This window comes from Brassica rapa, chromosome A03 (assembly GCF_000309985.2).
Source record: "Brassica rapa cultivar Chiifu-401-42 chromosome A03, CAAS_Brap_v3.01, whole genome shotgun sequence".
In the NCBI taxonomy this organism is placed as follows: Eukaryota; Viridiplantae; Streptophyta; class Magnoliopsida; order Brassicales; family Brassicaceae; genus Brassica; species Brassica rapa.
Genome location: NC_024797.2, coordinates 32,834,838 through 32,860,385, shown reverse-complemented (window position 1 = coordinate 32,860,385; position 25,548 = coordinate 32,834,838). Strand labels below are relative to the sequence as shown.

At 39.3% G+C, this 25,548-nt stretch overlaps 3 protein-coding genes across 5 annotated transcripts; all 3 read right to left on the bottom strand.

Moving 5' to 3' along the window:
- Positions 1-920: 920 nt before the first annotated feature.
- On the bottom strand, positions 921-25,338 carry LOC103862616. 3 transcript variants are annotated; one of them, XM_033287745.1, is made up of 6 exons: positions 3,286-25,338; positions 2,269-3,072; positions 2,048-2,196; positions 1,671-1,966; positions 1,339-1,430; positions 921-1,204 (listed from the first exon to the last, which is right to left on the bottom strand). In XM_033287745.1, the coding sequence occupies exon 1, from the start codon at positions 24,776-24,778 to the stop codon at positions 23,654-23,656; it is 1,125 nt and encodes a 374-aa protein (XP_033143636.1). In that variant the 5' UTR covers positions 24,779-25,338; the 3' UTR covers positions 921-1,204; positions 1,339-1,430; positions 1,671-1,966; positions 2,048-2,196; positions 2,269-3,072; positions 3,286-23,653. The 3 variants fall into 3 exon arrangements, with proteins under 3 accessions (XP_033143636.1, XP_033143635.1, XP_033143634.1); XM_033287744.1 differs by having other exon boundaries at positions 1,671-2,707; positions 2,825-3,072; XM_033287743.1 differs by having other exon boundaries at positions 1,671-3,072.
- Positions 21,589-22,474, bottom strand: LOC117132675. The gene is made up of 2 exons (XM_033287487.1): positions 21,755-22,474; positions 21,589-21,672 (listed from the first exon to the last, which is right to left on the bottom strand). The coding sequence occupies exons 1-2, from the start codon at positions 22,472-22,474 to the stop codon at positions 21,589-21,591; spliced, it is 804 nt and encodes a 267-aa protein (XP_033143378.1).
- Positions 22,499-23,622, bottom strand: LOC117132674 (protein FAR1-RELATED SEQUENCE 6-like). The gene is made up of 2 exons (XM_033287486.1): positions 22,915-23,622; positions 22,499-22,711 (listed from the first exon to the last, which is right to left on the bottom strand). The coding sequence occupies exons 1-2, from the start codon at positions 23,620-23,622 to the stop codon at positions 22,499-22,501; spliced, it is 921 nt and encodes a 306-aa protein (XP_033143377.1).
- Positions 25,339-25,548: the final 210 nt, after the last annotated feature.

The window sequence follows — 25,548 nt, the reverse complement described above, 5'->3', positions numbered from 1 at the left end:
TTGGTGTTGGATTTTATACCCAGCTCTATTATAGATGACCGCGTTCACTATGAAAATATTTTATTCATTTTTGTAAACGTCTTTTCTAACTTGAATATGATAACAAATAGAATATTTTTAAAATATTAGCGTCGACTGAGTTAACTTAAACTTCTTTTTTTTCGTGAGTTAACTTAAACTATTTCTCAGTAATTTATGTTTATTTCTTAATCACAATTAGTATTTCCTCTGTATATTTAAATTTGAACATTGATTATTGCGATATAATTGTTTTCACAGTTATAGAAAAAAAAAGGTTAAGTTAGGTATGCATATTTTGAAATTTTAATTTTTTTTGTTCAAATTTTGTATTGCTATCATATTTGAAAATGAAATGAATTATGTTATCCACAAAACAACTGTAATTTTCAAAATAAATGTTACTAAAATTTTTTTAATTAAAAGTGAGCTTATGCTGCTTGAATTTCTATCATGTTAACTCGGCTATTACTGGAATTTTCTTTGTTGAAATGCCACGAAAAGTTGTGAAAGAATGTACTTGTATTATTCTTTTTAATTTAGGTTAGATAACCACACACTATAACTTATTTGTTCCTTGTACGATATGCAGCATGGAGATGTAATTGACGGGTACTTGAAAAAGAACTACGATTAAACCAGAAAAATCATTCTTGTGAATGCTATATTAAGTAATAATTATTTTGGTACCATCAACGTGTTGCAATGTATTAATCAAAGGGCTCGTCCTATCTACAATACCTGACCAGCAAAAGCCTTGAGGCTTTGTTTTCCCACTTCGTTACTGCTCAAGCTGCTTTGGGGATTCGGGGAGACCACATTCATAACTATTTTTTCAATCTTCACAGGATCGGTAATCATAAAGCCCTTCTTTTTCCTCATTGTTATTGTTTCGGAACATCTATACTCAAGTTAGTTGATGGTGGATATGATGAAAAAAAAAACAGATACAGATACTGCAACCTAATGAAAGATTCTTTAGTTTAGGACATGAGCTCATCTTCCCAGAGATGAGGCAAGCTTACAATCTGACCGGTTTGGCTCTGGTTGTAGAGAAGTGCATTTATAAAAATATGTTACAAACAGCTAATATTTCACCAATTTGCTTGATCAAAAGTATGGCTTCTTCTGCTGGAAGCACACAAACAGCTGGAGTTGGATGCAGAGCAGCCAAGATGACGTTAAACTGTAGATAAAAACACAAAGGACTCAAACCAACTGTGAAGAAAAGAAAAACCTGGAGATAACATTCACAACCCTTAACTTCAAGCTATCTAGATGATCATGCTATGTAAAATTATTCAAATACTATTATCTCACCTTGTCATCTTCTCTCCTCAGCTTCTCCGCCAATTGAGAATATAGGTGCTGCAATAATGCAAGCTTCTTCACAGTTTTTTCTCACATATAGACTGAAAGGAAGAAATATGATAATATAACATGTGTCAGTACACTTGTTAAAGGTCAAAATTCAAACTAACTATAGACAAAAGGTTTAAAAGATGCAGAGCAATAGGAATATCCGGAAACTCAAGTCATCTTTAGGGATGCAGCAATTTGGTAAACCAAATCAGTATCCATATCCGGAAATTTCAATGAAAAAAGGGCTTGGGATTATGTGATTTTTTAAAACAGTAGAATTAAAAACTCACCTGGTTAGTAAGTCACGCTATATCTCGATATCACACGCAGTTGAAGCAGCTCGAGGCCTAGTTGCAGTCAAAGCTTCACTGCAGATGCCTAACCGGTTCCTTTGGAAAATCCTCTCAGGTGATTGCACAAAGATGTATGTCAAACAAAATGCACATATCTTTAACAACAATTTCTTCAAGATATGTGAATCAAACATAATTCACCAAGAGACTACTTATATACATATCATGTTCCCGATAAGGGCTGGTGCACCAGTTAGTTGCAGAGAGAAGTGATAAGCATCATGCCCTTCACTCTGTCAAACAATAACAGAACGCATCAGTTAAGCTAATCATAACAGTGCAAGAATAGAGACGGACACTGGTCACTAAACTACCTTACTAAGAGATGAAATATTTTGCTTAATCATCTCCAAAGCCTTCTTTACAGCAGTGTAATGCGATCCTTTTGTGGGAACATAATTCTTGCTAAGAACATATAATTCTAGAGAGTCCCTATACGTAACCTCATAACAACAGAAGAAACCTGACACAACAAAATTCTCTTTAGTGTAAAGACCATTCAATAACTTAAAAGCAGAATTTGTTCTAGGTTTACCTAAAGCATAGTCTCTTAAAGTTCTTCAGTAGTATTCTCCAGCGTCCAAGACAGTTCATTGTCCCAAGTAAGAGTTGCAGCCAACGCTGAGCTTCCACCAAACACATTAAATTCAAAACTCTTAATCTAAACATTGTAACTTATTAAAAAAAAAACAAAGACCTGAAATTCCACAGGACAAAAAAAAATAATTAACATACCTGTTTCGAGCAAGCGGTGAGAAGAGAACAAACAACGTTTTATTTGTAAAAGCTATTAGATGAGTTGGCTTATCGTAAGAACCAAAAAATTTCATTGGAGATAGACTTAAGAGAAATGGAACAGAGATATTCAGATATCAAACTGTTTCCCTCTTGTATTTAATCAAGTCTCTGAATATGATACCTTGGCTCCCCATGTCAGCACTCTACCATTGGATGCAACTTGTGCAATATACATTCTGTCATGACACAAGAATGAAACCCATAAGCCTAAAGCATTTATCTAATGCAACATCTCAAACCAAAAGACATGATCTATTGTTACATGTAACAGAGAGAAGAACTAAACACATTACATAACGTTAATGGCAAGGAGGACATTGGTCCACCTCCGTCCACTGCCTGTGTTTCTCTTGGATGTCTCCTGGTTTGATGATGACCCCTCCTCACCTCTAGTACCTATCCTACTCTCTCATCCACTAAAGAAACATACAGATAACAAAGATCTGATATCATCTCTGGAGTGAAGAAACTTAGCCCTGTTGAATACAACGACTCTTCTTGAGAACTCCGTTCGTGCAGCATCATAGACTTGCAGCAGTATCTGTCAAAATCACCAGAGAGACAGAGAGTCCAAGACAAAATGAGATAAATCTTGAAAGAAGCTATGATCGTGATTGAAAGTTGAAACCTTTTTACAATTAGAATTGCAAAAGAGCTAATCACAAAGCACACAGATGAAGAAAGTTTAAACCTTTTTTGTTCCAAAGTTCTAAACTTTAGGAGAAAAATATAAGAGAAGAAAGTTAGCTTGAACCTGAAGGGAAGAGCGGATATGGAAGCCAAGTCGGAGGTGACGGCGAAGATGGTCGCAGGCGTGTTTCGATGTGGCGGTTGCGTAACCCCAAAACACCGTAGATACAGATTTCGGCGGCCAGAGATTATGTTGAGATAATGACAAAGGTACCATCTCCGTTCACGTTTCTCAGGTTCGGAAAGGACGAATAGAGATGGAGATCGTCTCCTGCGCAACAGAGAAGGAGATAGAGATCCTCGTGACGGTTTGGTGGTGCGCTCTCTGATTAGGTCTCGTTAATGGGTTTACGGGCCAACGCGATGACGATGCTCGATCGCGCTCTCTCCTTCCGCCGTCCTCACTCCGACGCCGATCTCTCTTATCCCGGCGAATCCGGCGCCGACGAATCCAAGACCAAGCATCCCCACATCTACCTCCTCGCCTCCAATTTCCTCTCTCGGATCGGGCACCAGTGGTGGCCCTGCCTCGGCTCTCCTCTTTCTCGCGCTTCTCTTCCTCATCTCCTTAGATTCGCTAAGAAGAGATTTATTGCGAAATTGATTGTGAAGAATAGGATGAAAAAACTCAGAAGCTACGGTTTGAATGTGAGAAGACGAAGTGAATTGGGGATGAGGAGAAGAGACTCGCAGACTCGCGACTTCGTCTCCGTAGATCTAGGCTTAGTTAAAAGACAAAACCAAAACAACGACAAAACCGAAACACATGCGACCCGTAACTCGGAAGTGAAACAAAGCCCATTCAATTGTGATTTGAAGCCCAACCCGAAAATAAAGAGTTATGATTGGAGGATTATTTTTGATGATGTGGCATAGATGAGAGTTGAGATTATCCCCCTTTTAGTATTGTATTGATTCAGGGCATCAGAATGGGAGTAGAAAAATATTCGGGATTGATCGCAGATAGAAAATATGTCGGAGGGACTGAAATCAGTCAAATGAATCGAGAAGCTCGAGGTGTCGCAACGCATGGAGTCAGGACGTGGTGTCAAGTGTCTAGCAAGCTGAGTGTCAACCAAAGCACGACATGTCACCCTGCATGAAGCTGGAACATGCAGCTTGACATGTAGAAGCACAAGGTGTCGCCGCGCATGTAACCAAAGCATGCTGATCGACATGTAGCATGTGGTGTGTCACGATGCATGCCCTCCAGCCATGTAGCAAGCCATCTGGACGTGAGTGGTGTCCTCTTGCATGTGTGTGATACATGCCTCACGACATGTGTGCAGCATGTGTCGCCTCGCATGCGAATGGAAGCATGCGGGCTGACACATAGTCGCTCGGGTGGTGATATATTATTGGTCAAAGCGTTCTATAAATACCAGCATCCTCCCTTCAGTTTCATTCATCCTTCTCATACCAAAATCACTCCAAAACGTGGCTAGAGAGAGAGAAAATAAAAGAAAGAAGTCATTTTGAGAGTATAGTCTTTTTTGAAGACCGATATTTCACTGAGAAGCCGAGTTCTGTCAAATCGAAGATTTTCTACGATTGTTACGCGGAAGTTCTGCCCAAATCAATCCGTCCAAGAAAGTCTTATTCTTTAATGATCAAGTGGAGGTGCTGTCCAAGATCAGTTTAGTTCCATGGGTTCAGTTCAGTCGTAGTTCTGAAGCTCGATACTCCACCGAAAGTCCGAAGAACTGTCCAGAAGCTAAAGAAGATGATACTCGAGTTGAGTTCAGTCCATACCAGTATCAGGGGAGGTTCTGTCCAATTTAAGATCAGTCCAGACCTGTCCATTCAAGTCGTCCATTGGGTTTTGGCTAAGTCCTCTCCGATCAACCAGCAGCTTATCGTCATAGAACACTGTGAGTTGGTTTGTTTAAATTCCACCTGGAATTTAGGATAGATCAAGTCTGCATATATATTAGAATGATCACGTTACTGGGTGATAGAGTCCTTAGAGTTATTTTATTTATTGAACCGGACTCAGTTTAGCAAGAGCTAAGCTAAGATGAAATGGAATTAAGACTGAGTTAATAACCTGACTAGGACTAGAGCTAGGATGCATCAGGTTTTCTATTATTGTGTGTTGATATGGTTGAGTGCAGGTACCCGTTATCTTTAAAGATAGTTTCATAGTAGGAGGCCAACTATCTGGGTAACGGTTTGATTACGTAGATTGCTTGTTAGACTAGTTTAATGCTTGCTCGTTTAATTAATGTTGTTGATTGAGGTTATTCAGCTCTTGGTAAGGGAGTGACTAACTGGTTGAGTTGTTAGAATTAAGTTATTTGGTTATGTGTTAGAATCTTAGTGAGTCAGTCATGAGTACGTGTTTGGCCAAAGAATATTACTTGGATTCTAGAGCCAAGTATTTTCCTTAGGAATTGAGATTAGTAGAGTGTTAGGTAACTAGCAAGTGTGTGAGATAGAGTTGAGAACCTCGTGGAGGTTCTACTCTTGGCAGATCATTGCTTCCTCAAATTGGTACCACTAAGCTCGGCACTGTGTTATCGGGCAACTTATAAAACTTCTTGACCATCAGGGAAAACAACAACCACACTTGGTTAGTCAAAAGACTTTTTCGCTTAAGGCCAATTGTGTATTCTTGGATTTGTCTTGATACAGGGAATGGTCGAACCTGTAGTTTATGGAGCGATAACTGGAGTCCCTACGGTTGCCTCTCTGACTTTCTGAATCTCCCTCCAACATCCCGGCTTGGAATCCCAAGGAATGCTACTCTCGCCAGTCTTAGTGATCATGGAAACTGGTTGCTCCCTGCAGCTAGATCAGAGAAGAAAGTTCAAATTCAGGTTTTCCTCTCAACTATAACGCTTACTGAAGCAGAGGACCAATATATGTGGGAAGTGACTGGGTACAAATCAACTACCTTCAGTACTGGAGCCGTCTATAAAACAATCAAACATCACAATCCGGTTGTAGATTGGAGCAAGACAGTATGGTGCTCAAGAGGAACCCCTAAGCATAGCTTCTTAGCGTGGCTTGTCCTCATCAATCGATGCCCGACTAGAGATCGCATTCTGTCTTGGGGCCTCAGCTCTCCTTTTACATGTCTCCTTTGCAACTCCTTTGATGAGAGCCGAAACCACCTGTTTTTTTAATATGCTTACTCCTCGCAAGTTTGGCATACTATGGGAAACCGATCAGGAGTAACCGCTTCCTCATCTTGGGATCAGACCCTCACCGCACTAATCCTTCTATCAGGCCCGAGGCATGCAAAGCTCCTTCCCATCTTTGTGTGGCAAAGCACTATCTACCACCTCTGGTCAGAACGAAATGCTCGGCTTCATAAGAACACCTTTCGGCCTCCTGATTCCATCTCAAACGCTATGGCCTCCTACATCAAGTCTAAGATTGCTTCGATCAGACCCACCTCCCCGCGACTAGCCTTCTCCTTATTATAATTGTGGCATCAAGGATTTCCACGACGGTGTCATCACCAATCCATCTTCTTATTACTTGGGCATGTTAATTCGGGCTTCAAAATTGTGGTTAAGTTACGTAAAACTATAGGTTATGGGTTTGTATTAATGGGCAATGCCCACAAAACTGCCTAACTAGGCTGAAACTTTTTGTATCTTTTTTATGTTTTATAATAGAAAGCCTTTTTTCAAAAAAAAAAAACACTATATAATAATCCATTGTACATATAATCAAGGGAAACATATACTAAATAAATAATCCATACAACCACATGTTCAAGGATTAAAGAATAAATCTGTAACGACCTGATTTCAATCTTGAAATTTGTTAGCCGGCTAAGCCCATCTATTCCCGGAGGCCCAATCGAAAAAGCCCAATGTATGAACTATAAAACCCATTTCCCCAGCTCCAGCAGTTTGTTTGTCTGCAAGGAAAATAAATCAGAAGTTTAGACAGAGAAAGAGAGAGAGAGTGGGGGGAAACCTTTTCAATGGAGCCACCTGATTTGCCACCGGAGCCACCACGCCTTGAGACCTCGTCGAGCTCGTTCCCACCGTTCGCGGCAGTAAGGAATCGCCGGACGCCGCCATGCATTTGAGCCAAGTTTCGGCTGTTTCTGTAATTCGTCGATAACTCTCTAACCGTTAAGAATCTCTCGCATGCAAGACCACCATCGTGTTCCTCTCATCGAGACGAAGCCGTAGACACCGTCCATGCCACAATCGAAGCTCAGACGAAGCCTCTTCCAGAAATCGTCGCCGCCGTCTTCCGTCTCTACCAGAAATCGTCGCCGTGCATTAATTTTGGTTTGGTTAGAGTAAACCGGTCGGTTTAGTCAAATCGATTTCTGGTCAAAGCTTAGACGGGTTGATTTTGACCAGCGGGTTGACTTTTCTGCAAACCTTGACCAGTTCCGTTTTTAACCGTTCGAAAGGCTTTCTGACTCAGAATTTCGATCTGATTTCAGATATGGATTCTATTTAAGCAGCTGGAGTTCATAGACATTACTTCTTCTAATTGCTAAGGTGAGGGTCTATTCTCGAACTTCTCGTACACGGCTTAGGACCTAGAATAAGTATAATTTATTTATAATATGTTCCGTCAGTGTGAAATTGATTCTGTCATTGCTTGTTTAGTTTTTAGGTTCTTTGCTTAAACCGGAACTAGAGGATTAGAGGATTAAACATTGATTGTTTCACTTAATCTAAATTCTTAGCTAGGATTGTTTTTGTTTGGAGACGGATAAAGAGACTGTTGTATGCCGGATTGTATGGAGGTGCAGCCAACTTTAGTCGACCGGTTGAGCTGTAGCCTGGGAGTGTCGATATATCGTCTACGGGCGGTGTCTGAGCACTATCTCGAGCTGTGTTATGTTTTTGGCATGTTAGTGGGCAGCGAGTGTGCACCTCGCTAGGACCATTGTTTGTTGTTTGGGTACTTTAGGTATCGTGTTTGACATGTGTTAGAATTAATTTATATTTATTCGGAGTGCTATGTCCGGGTCCAAGGACTTCGGGATGGAATCTCATACCTCACTGAACGATTCCTATGTCGCTCACCCCTCACTCTTCCCCTTTTCAGGTGAGACAAACAATTATGTAATATTTGGATGGACTTGATGCTACTGGACTTTTCTTTCGGATTTTATTAGGGCTTGGGTAAGTGTTATTGGGTTTATGAGCTTTTATATTACGGGATATTGTTGGTGACCTGTTATCCTTAGTGAAAGGGAGACGGGTGTCACATTGTTGTATGATGACGTGTCGGGAATGACACGATGTCCTCCACATAGGTGACGGGTGTCGCAAAATCCTTACGTTTTGCATACCATACTAAGTACTAATTTCATATAAATCATATATAAAATGCATGAATTATAAAGATGATCACTTTACGTTGAATACATATTTAATTAATCACTATACAGACTAATTAAGTGCTAACTAACCCTTTATAATATATATATATATATATATATGTTCAAAGAATTGGTTTGTATTATTGGACAAGAGGTCAACAAAGAAATAGGTGTAGTCATAATTTGATGTTATTTTAGACCAAAAATAATAATTTGATGTTATCTTGACCTCTGATGGTGGAGGAAGAGTTGACATTAACAAAAGTCAACTAGCTTCATTGAATTTTAAATGATATCCAAATATGTCGTGTATGACTGTATGTTTAAGTGGCCACTATATCACCATGATCTTGGAGATTAACTATTGTCCATGGCAATATATATTAGGTTGTCAGTTTTCATACTAATATGATTATATGGCTAATCTGGACTAGATAACAATATCAAATGATAAGGGACTATAAACTACATTTTTATACCAAAACTTAATTTAAATAGTAAATACAATTAGCTACAAATTTCTAAGAGGACCCAATGGAAATTTTGTTATAGTTCATATTCCCACAAGTTTGTGTTTATAATTGACTTCATATAAAAAAAATATGTTAGAAGCACCGTGTTTATGATCTTTGTTACGCTAAGAGCATCCGCAATGGAGGTTTATCATAAGTCCTTATCACAAAATCCTAGGTTATTATGAATACAATCCTTTATATACTAAATCACAAGTCACTCAACCAATAATATATTGCCACATAATTAAAAATAAAATAATTTAAAACAATAAAAATTTGAAAAAGCAGAAAAGAATGACATCAATTTAGTAGTTACCAGACCAAAAAAATCAAGAGAAAATAACTAGAATGTTATAGAAAAGTTGGGTTATTACTAGAATGTTATACATCTTTTGAAAATTACTAGAATGTTTTGATACCCCTAGTAAATGACAATAAGGGCCTTTGATTAGTTTTTTTTAATTGAAATTATTTTTAAACATTAAATCCACATATCTAATTAAGTATCCACATAATCAATAGAGAACAATCAACCATCTCTTTAATTACATAACGTTGAAAAAAAAACACAATACCACAGCACAACTTCGTCGAAGAACAAAGGAACCCTAACCACATCTTCTCTGAAATCGTCATCGACATTGTGTTTACTGCCTCTTCCTCGAACTAATTCTTTGTCTTGTCTTCTCCGATATTGTCTTCTCCGAAATCGTTATCTCCAATCATTTTTACGAAATATTTTTTGCTGCAATCGCCCGAAATCCTCTCTGCTGCGTTTTTCGAGTTTGTGAGTTTTAATTTATGTTGTGGTTGAACTTTTCTTTTACGGCTGGTTTATATATACATTTTTGGCTGAGTTACTTCTCGCCAATTTCCGAAAACCTTGTTATAAGAAGTGTGCATTCCGAGGAGAAAAGACAAATACATTCCAAAAAAACACCCAGATCGATAATTGTGGGATGTATTTAATTAAGTTTGTTTGTGATTTCATACCCATATATGGATAATCTATTTTTTTTTTTCAGATCTGAGTGAAAGAGAAATTTGAACAAAAAAAAATAAAGGAGACAAAAAGAAGTGACGGATTCAGCAGAGACGACACAGAGGAGTTCATTGAAGCTTGGATACATGGATGAATACCAGAATGGTGCAGAAAACATATATTTTTGGTTTTCTATGTAAAAAACATTACTCACCCATCTATTGTGTGTTTGATTTATGCTATGTTTACACTATTCAGCTGTGTCGTTTATATATCACAGCCGTGTCTCAGCCATACCTCAAACATACCCTAAAATCAGAAAATGTTTAGATAACTCAGCCGTATCGTTTAGATAACTCAGCCGTATCGTTTATATAAATCAGCAATACCTCAAACATACCCTAAAATCGGACAACTGAATTCAAGTACTTTAAAAAGTTATATTGAAGATCATCTTATCAATATCAAGTGAATATAAATCAATTGAATGTGCATAGTTTCTTGAATTTCAAGTTGAGACTTTAACTTGATCTTGAGATATATGTTCTCTTACAATCACTTATACAATTCTTACTTACAAGACTCTAACTTTAATCTTTTCTTAAATATAAACCTCAAACCATAAACTATAGATGTATAAAGTTATAAAAATTTAAAGTTTATCTTTGAACATTAAATCCAATATTTTTATTATTATTTAAAGTTTAAGGTTTAGGTCTAAAGTTTAGGTTTATTGTTTAGAGTTAAACTCAAATTTTAATCATTTAAAAAAAGTAATCTTTAATTTAAAGTTCCATTTTAAATTTTGATTTAAACCCATAACTACATTTTATAAATTTAAGCAATTTAAAAAAAAAATAAAAAGAACTAAAATTACAAATTATATTACTTTTTTCATGACCATTGATTGATTTTAGTCTAAGGGTTCAATATTTTTGATATAAAATTATAATATTCTATAACGTTTTAAAATTTAAACTACAAATATTAAAAATAAAATTATAAAGTTAAATATTTTCAAACCATGATCTCAAACCATATATATTTCGAACCTTTAACCCTAAACCCTGAACCACATACTTTGACCTATACCATAAAACATTAAACTTCAAACTTTTTAAAAAAATTAATTAATCATCTACCATAAATTCTAACTACAAATGTTAAAACTCTAATATTTTTTTTATTTAAAAATATAATCTTAAATCTTAAATCGAAACCCAAAACACTATATACCCAACCCTAAACTTACTCGGTTATATACCCTAAACTTAAAACTTCATATTTAAACCGCACATCAAAAAATCAACATATAATCATAAAATACAAGTTTTAAAATATAAAGATTTATCAAAAATACACTTTAATATAAAATATAATTTTAACCATCAAAATTAAAACATTAATCATTGATTGTTTTAATCTAAGGGCTACAAATCCATCTAGTGGTTATCTTCTAACTTCTTTCTCATTGGTTAGATTTTTTAGTACAAGGATTACAATTCTTGACCATTGATTAGTTTTGATCTAATGGTTTAAAATGCATTTTTTTCTTCACTTTCTCTCTTCTATTTGACGACTCCTTCTCCTCTTCTCTTTCTATCTGGAGTTCTTTACAGTTCCAGATCTTCTTCATCTCTTTCACTTTCTGTCTTCTAAACAAGAGAGATTCATACATTATCATTCATTTCTTATGCCTTAGTATATTTGGTTTGTAAATCTTAGAAGTGAGCAAAGAAGAAACGTCAAAGAAGAAAAGAAGATTGTCGGCGAAGAAGAGAAAGTGTCGAAGAAGACTGGTCTTCGCCATCATCACGGATATTGAGCTCGTCGCCATCTATACTTGCCAACGTCGTCCTTGTTTCAGTTTCTCAGACCCATTTTTGCCGGTCTCCATCTTCACCGTAGTCGCCACTACCACCGCTTGTCACCACACCTGTCACCTCTCTCTCTTTCAATCTCTCTCGCTCTTTCTCTGTGTTTTGAATTCGTTCTTGTTACTAGAAGGTGGATAAGGCAGAGGAGCTTGATGGTGGAGGAGATAACAAAACCGTTGTGTGGCTTGAAGACGTTGGAGCTCTCATGGTAACGGGACTGCGGTGGCGAAGGAAGAAGACAATAATGACCTCCCGGCTCTCGTGATATGGGAAAAACACACGGTAGTTTAGTTAGGTTTAGATTTTGTCAACACGGCTGCAAGCTTTTTTGTTTTTAGGTTTTAGATTAGGGTTGGTTTATAATTAAACTCAGCCATAAAGTATGCATAACTCAGCTGTAAGTATACATAACTCAGCCGTAACGTTCCTATAACTCAGCCGTTAAATGTAATATGTTTCACGACGTTTCGTATTTTGGGCGGAAAAAAATCATTCCTTCAACTCTGAACATAATATTTAAACTTTAATATTTTCTTAAATTTGAACCTCAAACCCTAAACTATAGAACTATAAAGTTATAAAAATTATAAAGTTTATCTTTTAAATACAATATTAAAATTTTAATCTTTTCTTAAATTTGAACCTCAACCCAAAACTATAGAACTATAAAGTTATAAAAATTATAAACTCAGTCGTAACCTATGCGTAACTCAGCTGTAAAGTATGCATAACTCAGCCGTAACGTATCTGAATGGTATAAGTCAGCCGTAACATATTTGAATGGTAAAATTCAGCCGTAACATTCCTATAACTCAGCCGTTAAGAGTAATATGTTTCGCGACGTTTCGTATTTTGGGCGGGAAAAAATATTTTGGGCGGGAAAATATCATTCCTTCATCTCTGAACACAATATTTAAACTTTAATATTTTCTTAAGTTTGAACCTCAAACCCTAAACTATAGAACTATAAAGTTATAAAAATTATAAAATTTATCTTTTGAACACAATATTAAAACTTTAATCTTTTCTTAAATTTGAACCTCAAACCCAAAACTATATAACTATAAAGTTATAAAATTATAAACTCAGTCGTAACGTATGCATAACTCAGCCATAATTTGATTATAACATAGCCGCAATGTATGCATAACTCAACTGTAAAGTATGCATAACTTAGCCGTAACGTATCTGAATGGTAAAAGCCAGCTGTAACATTCCTAAAACTCAGCCGTCAAGTGTAATTTGTTTTGCGACGTTTCGTATTTTGGACGGGAACAAAATATTTTGGCGGGAACAAACTCATTCCTTCTACTCTGAACACAATATTAAAACTTTAATATTTTCTAAAACTTGAACCTCAAACCCTAAACTATAAAATTATAAAGTTATAAAAATTATAAAGTTAATCATTTGAAAACAATATTAAAACTTTAATCTTTTCTTAAATTTGAACTTCAAGCCCTAATACTATAAAGTTATAAAAATTATAAACTCAGCCGTAATGTATGAATAACTCGGCCGTAATGTAAGGATAATTCAGCCCGAATGTATGTGTTGGAGACTTAATGTATGAACTAAAGTTATCATATTCAGATGACGCACCATCTGAGTCATCGAACATATAAACTCAGCTTTGAAATTCATCATCTTCTTTGTCTTCTTTCATCTTCTTATTTTTTTTGTTCAAATCTCCTCTTTTCTTACAATTTACGGGGCTTAACTTCTTCATCTCTCTCTTTGAGTCTTTTTTCTTCTGCAAGACGACGAATCCAATGAGAGAGGGAGCAGCAGGATATAGGACCGCCATATATGAAACTGGAGGAGGGGAAGCTTCTTCTTTACCAGATCATAATCGAAAACGACGACGATTGTAGTAAATCTGTCTGAAATTTACGGTGACCGATCATCACTGTAATGTTCCTATAACTCAGCCATCAAGTGTAATTTTTTTCGTGGCGTTTCAGATTTTGGGCGGGAACAAAAAGTTTTGGGCGGGAACAAAATCATTCCTTCAACTCTGAACACAATATAAAACTTTAATCTTTTCTTAAATTTGAACCTCAAACCCTAAACTATAGAAGTATAAAGTTATAAAATTATAAAGTTTATCCTTTGGACACAATATTAAAACTTTAATCTTTTCGTAAATTTGAACTTCAAACCCTAAACTATAGATCTCAGAGAAAGATGAAGAAGATAGATATAAAAGATGAAGAATAAAGATAACATAGACCCTTATTTTACTGTTGTAACATTAGACTAGTGATGACATGGCAAATCTGAGTTGATGACATGGCGGATGACATGGAAAATCAGTTAGTCAGCCGCCAAACGAATATAGAACTCATCCTAAATAAATTAGCCATCATGTAGAATGTAAGTCAGCCGAAACGTGGAACTATTTCAGTAATTAATCCTTTGCTAATAAATCAGTCGTAATTAGGATGCAAAATCATAAGTCAGCCGTATCGTCAAATATATCAGCCGTCAAACGAATGATATTCTAGTAATTAATCTTTCGCTAATAAGTCAGCCGTAAATAAGCTGAGTTTACTGTTAATCCATCTAATTATGGCTGATTAAATATAACTCAGCCGTAACAACATCCCATAAGTCGGTCATAAATTCAATAACTCAGCCAGTCGATGTTCAATAACTCAGCCGTGGAAACATAACTCAGCCATGTCCTAACTATAACTCAGCCGAATTTTCCATAAATCAAACCCCCAATGTGTAAGTCAGCCATAACGCGTGTACGTAAGTCAGCCGTTATCTCATAAATCAGCCAGATTTCTGTAAATCAGCTGTAACTAACAACTGTCAGCTGTTTTCTCTTAAGTCAGCCGCGTTGTTTAATTCAGCCGCAACGACGTATATAGCGCTTTACGGCTGACTTAATGAAAACATGGAACCAAATTCCTACGTGGCGCCGGATTTTTGCTTATGTGGCACTAAAAAGTAATGGCATTCTTGTAAATACGTTTTTTTCTCATAACATAAAGAAAGGACACGCTAGGTATAAAAAAATGGCAGTAATAAAAAAAAGATTTGTATAGTTCTAGTCAATTGTCGTTAAATATTGTATATTTAATGATGTATCTTTATATTTAATCATGTAATAAATAAAAAATTTAATGGAGTTAAATCTATTTAACATTCACCAAAATTTTAAAATCTAATATTTTATCTTTATTTTTTATTGTATCTTTATATTTAATCATGTAATAAATAAAAAATTTAATTTTACATGTTTTAAAATTTAATATTTTTAATTCCTAAGAACTCCAAATTAGAAAACGCCATTAGACATACAATTTTGATTAGAGTTCTTAACTGTTCAAACAAAAAAAAATCGAAAAAAAATAATTTAATAATGCTATAGACTCTAATGGTGGTAACATCACTGGAGATGCTCTAACTATCTATGTTTGGTACCACAAAATCCATGTCACAAGAAATATTCGCTACACAACTATTTATAATACTTAAATTTATAATATTTTCTTATAAACCTAAAGTGAATGGTTGAGAAGTTTGGAAAATTTATGCGCTATTTAAGGTGTAAGAGTTATCTTGGGTACGCCTAACGCCTTTCTAGTTTCAATTGTTCTTTTGTGTGTGTGCGCAATACGTGTATTTTTTTTCAATAAAAAGGTTAAACCCGAGTATTAAAAATACAGACCTAACTCTCGGATGCAGATACAATCCACGAATAGACCTTCTCCTGGACATTTAAATGAGGCGAAAGTAATAGCCCATATTTGTGTGACTAGCAGAGTTCAAACCATGATTCGCCGTATTGGGTGTATTCTCTCAAGCGCCACTGGACTACTATCACTGGTTTGCAATACGTGTATTTGCAATATTCCAGATCATCAACCACAAATATATGAATATTCTTGAGCTTACATTGCCGATCAAAGATAAAAAATATCTTTTGAAAGAAAACGTAGAAAGTTCAGATTCTATTTCGACAATTTTATCAGACGTGTAATCGAGTTTATCTCGAAATTTAGATTTACTCCTAATTTACGTTATGATTTGATCGCCAATAGATTAACGATGAGATCAAAAGATAGGTTTTACTCTTCTTTCTTTCGCTTCTTTTGCCAAAGCAACTTGTCAGATCTTAAGAGAAGAGGACCGATAGATAGTGGCTACCACGTAGGATCCAGTGGTAGAATCCTACGTGTGAACATGCCAAAGTAGGTCCAAATTTTTTGAGTTATTTTCACTCTAGGGCAGTTTACGTGTTTCTATGTCATAAAAAGGCACTTGCCGCTACTGGGGCAGTTTTCATGTGAAAAGACCCAACTTGCCCTCAAAAAATCCTAACCAGCCCGTTCCTTTTCTTTTTTCTTAGTTCGATTGTTCAAATTTCAAAATTTAAAATCGATGTAGTGGGCCCAGGGACGCATATTATAGACGGATCTGTAAGGATAATTATTCACTATCAACTTCGCTTTTACCGAGACAAGAGAGCGAGAAACCGAAGCGGCGATAGCCAGCCAAAAAAACGACGGGCAGTTACGGCGACGATAAACAAGATGTCTCGACGGCGGAGTCTTCGTGGTAAAGAGATTGCCGTTGGTTAGTGATGCGCTTCCCCCCCCCCCTCTTAGTTTGATTTAGTGTTTGTGTTGATTTGTGTCTCAATCGAGTGGTTTTTTTTTCTTGATTGGAACAGACGATGAAGATGTTGTACCGGCCGGTCTACCGGAAAGGTTATTAGCAACGGATCGTTTCCCATGCGAGAGAATCAACATGTACTCTACTATAGATTTTCTGCTGTGCGTTAGAGACGCACTAAACGGTACCGAGGAGATGGCGATGCTCCTGAGATCTTGCTTTGGAACCCTATTTAGGTTTCCTGTCCGTAGGGTGCTGATGGGCAAAGTGATACACGGGATGCTGACAAGGCAGGTGCTAACGAAGAAGAAATATGAGTTGTGGCCGGTGTTTGGTGGAAACCCCTTCAGATTCTCTTTGGTGGAGTTTGGTGAGGTTACTGGGTTGCCCTGTGACGAGTTCGAAGAGGGGTACAGCATCGACTACGAGTTGCCGGCTACGGAGGAGAACTATGCGTACTGGGAAAGGTTGATTGGGCCAGACAGGGATGCGACAATAGCAGACCTTGTGGCAATGGTTTTAGGCGACTCGGGGATGCCGGTTTCGCGCAAGTTGAGGTTGTGTTTGATAATAATTGTAGACGGGGTGCTAGTGCCTACATCTCAGATACAGAAGCCGAGTCTGAGACATGTTAATCTTGTGAAGAATATCAAGAACTTCCTTGCTTTTCAGTGGGGTAGGGAGTCGTTTGCTTGAGCAATTAGAAAGATGAAGCCAGGTCCTAAAGTGATGGGTAAGTGCGAGGATCCAAATGGAGATTTCTGTAAGAAGCTGAGGCAGAAGACTCTTAGGATTCTGGGTTTTCCGCTGGCGTTGCAGTTGGTGGCGTTCGAACTTATCCCCCAGTTGCTGAAACAAGCACGCGGCGATGATAGCACGACATTGCTCACTTTCCCAGGGCAAGTGTTGCCACAGCATGCAGGGTTGACTGTGGTTCATTTGCGGAAAGCAGAGCATGAGGCGGGGGTAAGGAGTTTTTATGTACATGTTTCTTGTTCTTAGATGTAAGTAGTTAATGTACACTTGTACTGAAATAAAAAGTGTACATGTAATGCATTAGAGTTATGTACATTAGTAAAGTAGTATGTACGCATAGATATTTTAATGTACACTTGTACTGAAATAAAAAGTGTACATGTAATGCATTAGAGTTATGTACATTAGTAAAGTAGTATGTACGCATAGATATTTTAATATTTATTGGGTCTTATACGTTTCTGTTGTTTCAGTTGGTTGTGCAGCCGATGATGGAGATCAGTGGTACCCACGACGAAAGGTGGGCAGCCTGGGATGATGAGAAGTATGACAAAAAGGTGGAGAACATGCTTGGGATGATAAAAATCGGGTATGCGTTTAGCAAAGGTGATTGGGGCGGAGGCGATGGAGGTGATCCAATTTACAAGCACGGTGTGAAAGTGAATGCTAAGAAGCGGAAGGGCGCAGCAAACATCGGAGTGACGGAAGCACCCGCTCTAAAACAAAGACGTGTAAGCGGTTATTTTAGACGTGGAGCTATGGTGGATGCACAGCAGTATAAGAGGATGGAGGCGCATGTCCAAGAACTGGTGTTAGAAGTTCAGAAGCTCAAGAACGTGGTTGAGAGACAAGGTAGGAAGTTTGAGAAATGGAAGACCTTTGTTAAGGGTAAGGGCTCAATCAAAAAACAAGGGAGTATTAAGAGTAGGACCAAGAGGAGAACCTTACAGGGAAGGGAATGGACTGTAAGACGGTGCCCGGTGGCAGAGGACGAGGATGAGAGTGCGGAGGATGATGTTCCAGTTATTAGCGCCGGCGACACGGAGGGCGAAGGAGACGTTAAAACACCTGAACAGAGTTCTCGGTCTATATCAGAGGACAGGCCGTCTTTGTTAGTTAGGTTGCCACCGGGCGACGGTGTACCTTTGCAATGGGTTGAACCAGGGGCTGGGGACAAAGTTGTATATCGGGCCGTGCACAGCCAAACGTTCTTTGTGCACAGTGAGGAAGAGGTTTGTTACGCGATTTTGTGCATTTTAAACGAATTAGGCACTCATGTTTTTGAGATGTTGTGCAGGATAGCAGCGTTGGTGGTGGGAGCCGAGAGCAAGGAGGGTCTGGCGACGGGCTGGATGCTAGTGTAAGTAACTTGTAACATTTTGATTGTTGTTTCAATCCTTTTTTGGAATTGGATTTGATGTCATGAATGGGGTTTTCAGGCTATGTCCGCTTTGGATGCTATAGTGTTGGCAGCGACCGGAGTCAAGGCTGGTGATAAGCAATCAGAGGTAGTAAAGTGATTGCTTTGGCTGTTAACTATTGTATGAGTGGGTCCTATCCGATGATCTATGTAGGGCACTGTTATTGATGGTGGTTAACTATTGTATTAGGGGACCCCTACGGAGGTGTTTGATGTTTCGTCTGTTAGGTTTTGGTTGAGGACAATGTGACAGAGGAGAAGGTATTCATTCGCTTGTTTCGTATTGTTTGATTTGCGCAATCCTCGATGTGTACATATTAGATTGTACACATGTACGATGGAGTGAGTATTTCTGTTTTCTCCGCAAACGGAAAAGATTGAAAAGGAGAAGGGTGAGACCATGAGTGAAGAGAAGGGTGATCTCATGAGTGTGGAGGAGGGCAAAGGTGAAGAAAAGATTGAAAACGAGAACGATGAAAGCGATAGTCAGGTTGAGTTTTGCGCCCACGACCCTGTGTATAGGACCTTTATGAGTACACGTGTGGGCTAATGAATCTCTTTTATTGTGGGTGATAGCAGGTGGGTGATTCGGAGGATGCGGAGATAATAGGGGTGGGTCCAAACACGAATGTTTTGGTTGTTAGTGATACATCTGATGGGGGCGGACTGAAAGGCATGAGCCAGTTGAACAAGAAGGTGAACTGGCGGCAGTGTTGCTGGCAAAGGATCAGTACATTGTACCGGCCATTGTCCCGACTGTTGAAGATTGCGACTACGCCTACTTCGAACGAGTGTTGCTTGCCAACCTAAAAGTGTAAGCGTTGCAACGTTATTTTAATTTGTTGTTACATAAACAGACCACCCTATATTTTAATTGGTACTGATGTGTTTCTTGCAGGATGCATACAAATGCGGGTGGATATGATCTGGACAACGAGTTTTTCATAAATCTGGCTACGCCTTGCAAATGGGTTAGTAGCACGGTAAGTTTGTTTCCGTTGACTTTGTGTTTAGTGGTAGTATTAACTCTGTTTGTTGGGTTTGATGGTTGTAAATAATGTTTGCTTTGGTTAGCATATGGATGTGCTGGCGGATTACGTTGGGAGATTGCATGGAGAGGCCTTAAGAGGAAACCGGGCGATGTTGGTTGCGCCATGGTTTTCAGCACACTTGCAAGTGAAGGAGAGGTCATTCAAAGCGGCGAGACGCAAAACCCGTATAGCAACTGATGTCAAGCTAACGAAGTTCCTTACAAGAGAGGGGAAGAAGTGGGGGGTTGACGTGGACACGCTGTACGCCCCAATGATTTGGGGGAGGGGATCATTGGGTGGGGCTTTGCATACGACTTGCGACGTGGGATATATTGGTATTTGATCCGAACCCCCGTTTGAAGAGTGAGGACCAAGTGGCTTTGCTGATGGAACCTGTGGCGGGAATCCTTCCTTACCTTGCGAAGAAAGTGTGTCCACCGCAAGCGGTTGGAGAACATGCGCTTGTGCCCTTCCATGTTGAGAGGGTAGTTGGTTTGTATGAAAACCGGTGCAGCGGGGACTGTGGGCCTTTGGCCATTAAGTTCCTGGAAATGCACGCGACGGGCAATGAGGAACCAACGATGGCTGGGCTTACCGATGATCTGGTGGACATATTCCGGAAACAGTATGCGATGGAGATTTATAAAGACTGGGTAGTGCCTTTGTACTTGTGATGATTCCGGAGGGAAGGTTTATTTTGTTGTGACATTGCAGAAAGGGTTGGAGGTTTTTTTTGGTCAGGGCCCTTGTTGTGTTGTCAGGATGTTTAATTTACTATCGGCTCTCAGTGTTGCAAAACATGTTATGTCAGCAAGTTTTTTGTATTATCGGCTATGGTTGGACGTTTAGGAAAACAAATCTTATTTATGTAGTTATTGTTGTTCTTTTGGTTGTCGAATGCGAACAAGTTGTGATACATTTAGATTCCGTAATAATGTATGTTAAAGAATGTACATTAGGGGCTTTATGAAAAACAAGTGCATACATGTACACTTGTAGTATGCGATGTACACCTGGCGTATGTACACGATTCAAGTTGGTATACATTTGGGGCTGTATGGTAAAGAATGTACATTTGGGGCTGTATGGAAAACGAGTGTACACCTGTACACCTACAGTATACATTTAGATTGAGTAAGTATGTTAAAGACTGTACATTTAGGGCGCCCTAAAACACGAGTGAACAAATGTACACCTGTAGTATGAGATGTACACCTAGCGTACGTACGCATGTACAACAGCGTCCCCGTATGTGGAACCGTTTGGCCTTAGTGTGAACACTATAACTTGTAAACGTGTACTTGAAGTAAATTTAATGTATTAAACTCTGCGACGTTTGTGGTAGGCGTAGGATGTATTTGTGCTAGTTAGGGACACCTGAGGTGTACAGTTGTACGTACGAGCTGGGAACAACAAACGTGTACATGTTTACGTCGGAGGTACACATGTACACAAGCGCTTCTGTATGTGGATGCGTGGGAGGAACCGTTTGACGTTAGTGTGAACACTATAACTTGTAAACGTGTACTGAAAGTAAAATTAATGTACGAACTGACAGAGGATGTAGTTGTGCGTGTAAGTATGTATGGACGTGTACATGTGTACACGCAGACGGTTGTTTAAAATTTATCCCGAGCTTATCGTTGTAGCAAACTGTTGGGGTGTAGACATGCAACAAAATCCAAAAATCCAAAAATAGTTAAAGCGTCTTCAGAACAGCTCATACATGTTCATTAATGTTTAGACATGCAACAAAACCAAAAAATCCAAAAACAACTGAGAAGTGAACTGATGAAAGGTGAAGGCGCTATCCAAAAGCGAAACCTTGTGGATATAGAATTCACCCCGGTTATATGGGGACCTTGCAATTGGTCCTGTTGTGGCCAGAGACACCACACCGACCACATCTGTTGAGTTTGGTTTTCTTTGGAACCTGAGGAGATGAGATTACGAATTTCAATTCAGTGGGGTGTTGTGTTGAAACGATGAAAAGAAAAATGTATGAGTTTGGTAACCTGTATTTCTCCTGTGGAAGGGTAGCGTTTGTCCTTAGGACGCCCAGAGGGGCAACGGGTCTTGGGAGGCTGTAGGGAGAGGCGTTCAATAGCTGGAGGCAGAGGGTGATCCCCTAGAAGAGCCTCGGGGTAAATGACGCCGGCATATGTTTCTTTCCATGTTTGTGTTTTGTAGCAGTCTCCAAAAAGTTGGGAATGTGGATAACCGATGGAATCAGCGGCCAACAGAGCATGTCCGCAAGGGATTTTAAGGTGTTGGAATACTTGGCATGTGCAAACTTTGTTCTCGAGAGAAACAGTGTTGGTGTGACCAAAAACACCTTTGACTTGATAGCTCCAACTAGTAATATTTGAGATTTTGCTGCCTTTAGTTAGCCTAATGTGTGTCTGCATTACATCCTCAACCTCCGGTGTTACAGCCCCCCTGTGTTTTGCTGATTTGGTTCTCCTAGCTGAAAACCAACGAGTCAACATCCTTTGGATGAACATGAACAACTCAACAACAGGTGAAGCCCTCGACTTGGATAGTGCATTATTGAGTTGTTCGGCAACGTTGCTAGTGAGGAGGTTGTATCGGTTCCCTGGGAAATATTTTCTGCTCCATTTAGCAGTCCCAATGTCTTCGAGGTATTTTGTGCACGCTGCACTAGCTTGTCTAATTTTGCCGAAGTTGTCATTGAAATCTTTGCGTCTGTAAGAGAAAGCTGCGGCGCACACCATTTTGGCCAGACCCTTGTTTTTGAATCATGAGACAACATTCCGCATGATGTGAACAATGCAGGCCCCGTGGTGTGCCTTTGGGAATACGATCTGCTTAGCTTTGAGGAGGGAGTTGTTGCGATCTGATATGATAGTGAGAGCGTTGGAATCCGCAATAATCCTTTCAACTTTTGCTAGGAACCAGTGCCATGATTCGTCAGTCTCCCCATCAACGACGGCGTAAGCCAAAGGAAAAACCTGGAAACGTGATGAAAATAAAGTGTTAATAAATGTACATGTTCTGGTATAAATAGAACGTGTACACGTACAGGAAAAGGGTACACGTGAACAAAAGGGATTTAACTTGTACACGGCCGCGAAGCCATGGTAATTTTTCCGATACAGAAAGCAGAAGGAGATACCTAGAAGTTGGCATCTTGCCCGCTGGCCGTGAGTAAGACCCCCTTGTATTTTCCGGATAGATGTGTACCGTCGACAATGAGGACAGGGCGTACACGACGGAAACCCCGAATGGACGCTCCGAAAGAGAGGAAGGCATAAAGAAAACGAGTCTGGCCGAAATCATCTAATTCTGCTTCGATGGCAGTTACGGTACCTGGGTTAGTGGCTTTCAGTCTCTCAAAGTATGAGGCGAGCTCCAGATAGGAATCCTCAGCGTTGCCCGTGATGGATTCAGTTGCTTTTCCCTTAGCCCTGTTGCATTTCATGTATGAGGCAGAGACTCGAAGATCTTCCAAGACCATCTGTTGCAGCTGGGCTGATTTGGGACCAAGGGTTGGTTCACCAAATCGGGAACGGTAAACATGAGCGATGACTTTTGAGGTGGCTCTTCTTTTGTAAAGGTCACGTGTGTCGAAGGGGCAGATGTGTACAAGGTTAGCCTTTTTGATAGTGTAGTAACCACAATTGGTGAGTTCTTGTGCTAAGATCCTCCAATCACAGTGAGTATCATGGCAGCTAAGAACAAATGAATGCCTTGTGGTGCGGGTTTGCCTAAAGTGAAAACGTTTCTTTATTGCGTAAATAGCACATGCAATTTGACAGTCTTGCTTGGACGCATATAGCTTCCCCACAGTTGGTTCGCCGTCAGGGTCGTCAAAATTGAGGTCAGGGACATCATCAGCCTGGTATGCGATATCATCTAACATAGGGGGGACGTCGAATTCCTCGTCGCTAATCTCAGATAGGGGCCGCGTCTCGCGAACTGGGGGAGTGGGGGGGCCTGGGATGTAGAACCATGGGACATCGGATTAGGTGTACGCGTGGACGAGTCGGGTTGTGGAGTATCTGTCGATGTACGGGATGATTGTCCACCCGTACGTTCCCTCTGATGTACACCGAGAAAATCAAGATCTTTCTTCCAGTCAGTTGGATCTTCGCCCGATAAACGGACTGTATGATCGAAGGCATTGCCGTTTCCAGTCGTACAGTGGATGACGGAAGGCGTTGGGGGGGGGCTGTTTTTGGAACTTTTATCCCAGCCATAACTTGAACTGCATCAGACCCGCCAAGGTGTTCCTCTAACAAAAGATGCCAAAAATCATGGTCATATCCAGCAGGCGGGACTCCATCAGTGTCTTGAGGTTGAGAGCTTTCTGAGGCAGTCTCCTCGTCGTCATCAAGTACCCAACTGTCAGGGATGTTGTCGGGGTCTTCCTTGAACATTTGTTCAAGCATCTCATCTCCGCAAGAAAGAGTTTCTTCATGAAGGGAAAATCGGGTTATTTTGGGGCCTTTTGGAGAAGAGGGGAAGGTAGAAGGAGAATGTAGGGAGTTACTGGCATCAACAGGAACACGAGGTGGGGGATCGTGTAGGAGGTCATCATCTCCAAAAAGAGAGAATGAAGGGATTTTGGATGAGGCTGTAGAAGGGGGTCGAAACTGGTTGAGGTCGTGTTTTATAGGTTGATTTGGTGTGGTAAAGGGTAAGGGATTCTCATCCACTTGACTAGCTGGCTGGGTGACGGGTTTGGCTTGGAAGGTGACAAACAAATTCATTCCTAGGTGAGCATCCAGGTGGAGAAAGAAAAAGCGAAGAGAACCGTCGTTTGTCATAATAACTGGCGGTGTTGTTAGTCCGGTGACAAGCTCTTTCGTGTTAGGAGGCCAGTAACTCAATATAGGGAGATACGCGGTCTCCGTTGAAGTAAAGAACTCATTCGTAACGTTGGATTCTAACTCTGACAATGTCATACCAGCGCGTACAGGGACAATCCTGGACATCTTGTCCTTATCGATGGCGAAGTTCCAACCACCGTCGCCGGAAGACCAGGCGCCAGGTATTACCATGCAGTGAGTCGACATGGTGGACCCTGCAAGAGTAAAAAATTACTTAACCTAAACGTTAACATGGATTAATTTGTTAATGAAATTTTTTAAACTAACCACGAGTTTAGAAGTTGATATTTGTGGCCAAATAGATACAAAAGTGCTGATTGTGGTGAGACTGTTCTTCCTCAAAAAAGAAAAATAGAAAGAAAACGAGGAAGATGAAGATGTGGGAAATTTGGTAAAATCTGGACCGCACAAATGAAAAGTCAAATTGTTAATCTAAAGGTTGAAAATTTTGACAGATATCTGTCTTGTCATATATGGCAGAAACCTTATGGGTCGTCTGATGGTGAGGAAGATGTGCGGTGGTGAGCGGTTCCCGTCCTTCTAATTGTTGGGTCTTTTTGACTAGTAGTTAGAGATGGACTAAATTAGTTAGAAACAAGTGGAGAAAAGAGAGTTTGTTAGAAGAAACTGCCCTAATAGCTGAAAGTGACCCAAAATGTTAATAGAAACTTGTAAATTGTCTTAGAGTGTAATTTTCTCAAATTTTTTCTTATTCTCTATAAATAATTTTCTCCCACATTGGCATTTTCACGTAGTACCGTTTTGAAGAATCTTTTTAAGGGAATAAAATTACGTGGAAGGCTACTCTTAGTTGTTTTGAATTTCACTGGTAAATGCATAAACTTGGGAATAAACAATCCTACAGGTAGGAAAGCAGTTTTTCAACCTTCTAAAGGTTTGCACATACCTAACTTTCCATTTTAATATTTTTAGTGAAATTGTTTTTAAAATAAAGT

What these genes read in the sequence shown, in the direction of transcription:
- LOC117132675 (XM_033287487.1), bottom strand. Translation starts at nt 22,474, where the DNA reads ATGGTGTGCGCCGCAGCTTTCTCTTACAGACGCAAAGATTTCAATGAC. An exon ending in CTTCCACAGGAGAAATACAG is followed by an intron (nt 21,673 to 21,754) that starts GTTACCAAACTC and finishes TCATCTCCTCAG; the next exon opens with GTTCCAAAGAAAACCAAACT.
- LOC117132674 (XM_033287486.1), bottom strand. Translation starts at nt 23,622, where the DNA reads ATGTTAGATGATATCGCATACCAGGCTGATGATGTCCCTGACCTCAAT. An exon ending in TATCCGGAAAATACAAGGGG is followed by an intron (nt 22,712 to 22,914) that starts GTCTTACTCACG and finishes TCACGTTTCCAG; the next exon opens with GTTTTTCCTTTGGCTTACGC.
- LOC103862616 (XM_033287743.1), bottom strand. Translation starts at nt 24,778, where the DNA reads ATGTCGACTCACTGCATGGTAATACCTGGCGCCTGGTCTTCCGGCGAC.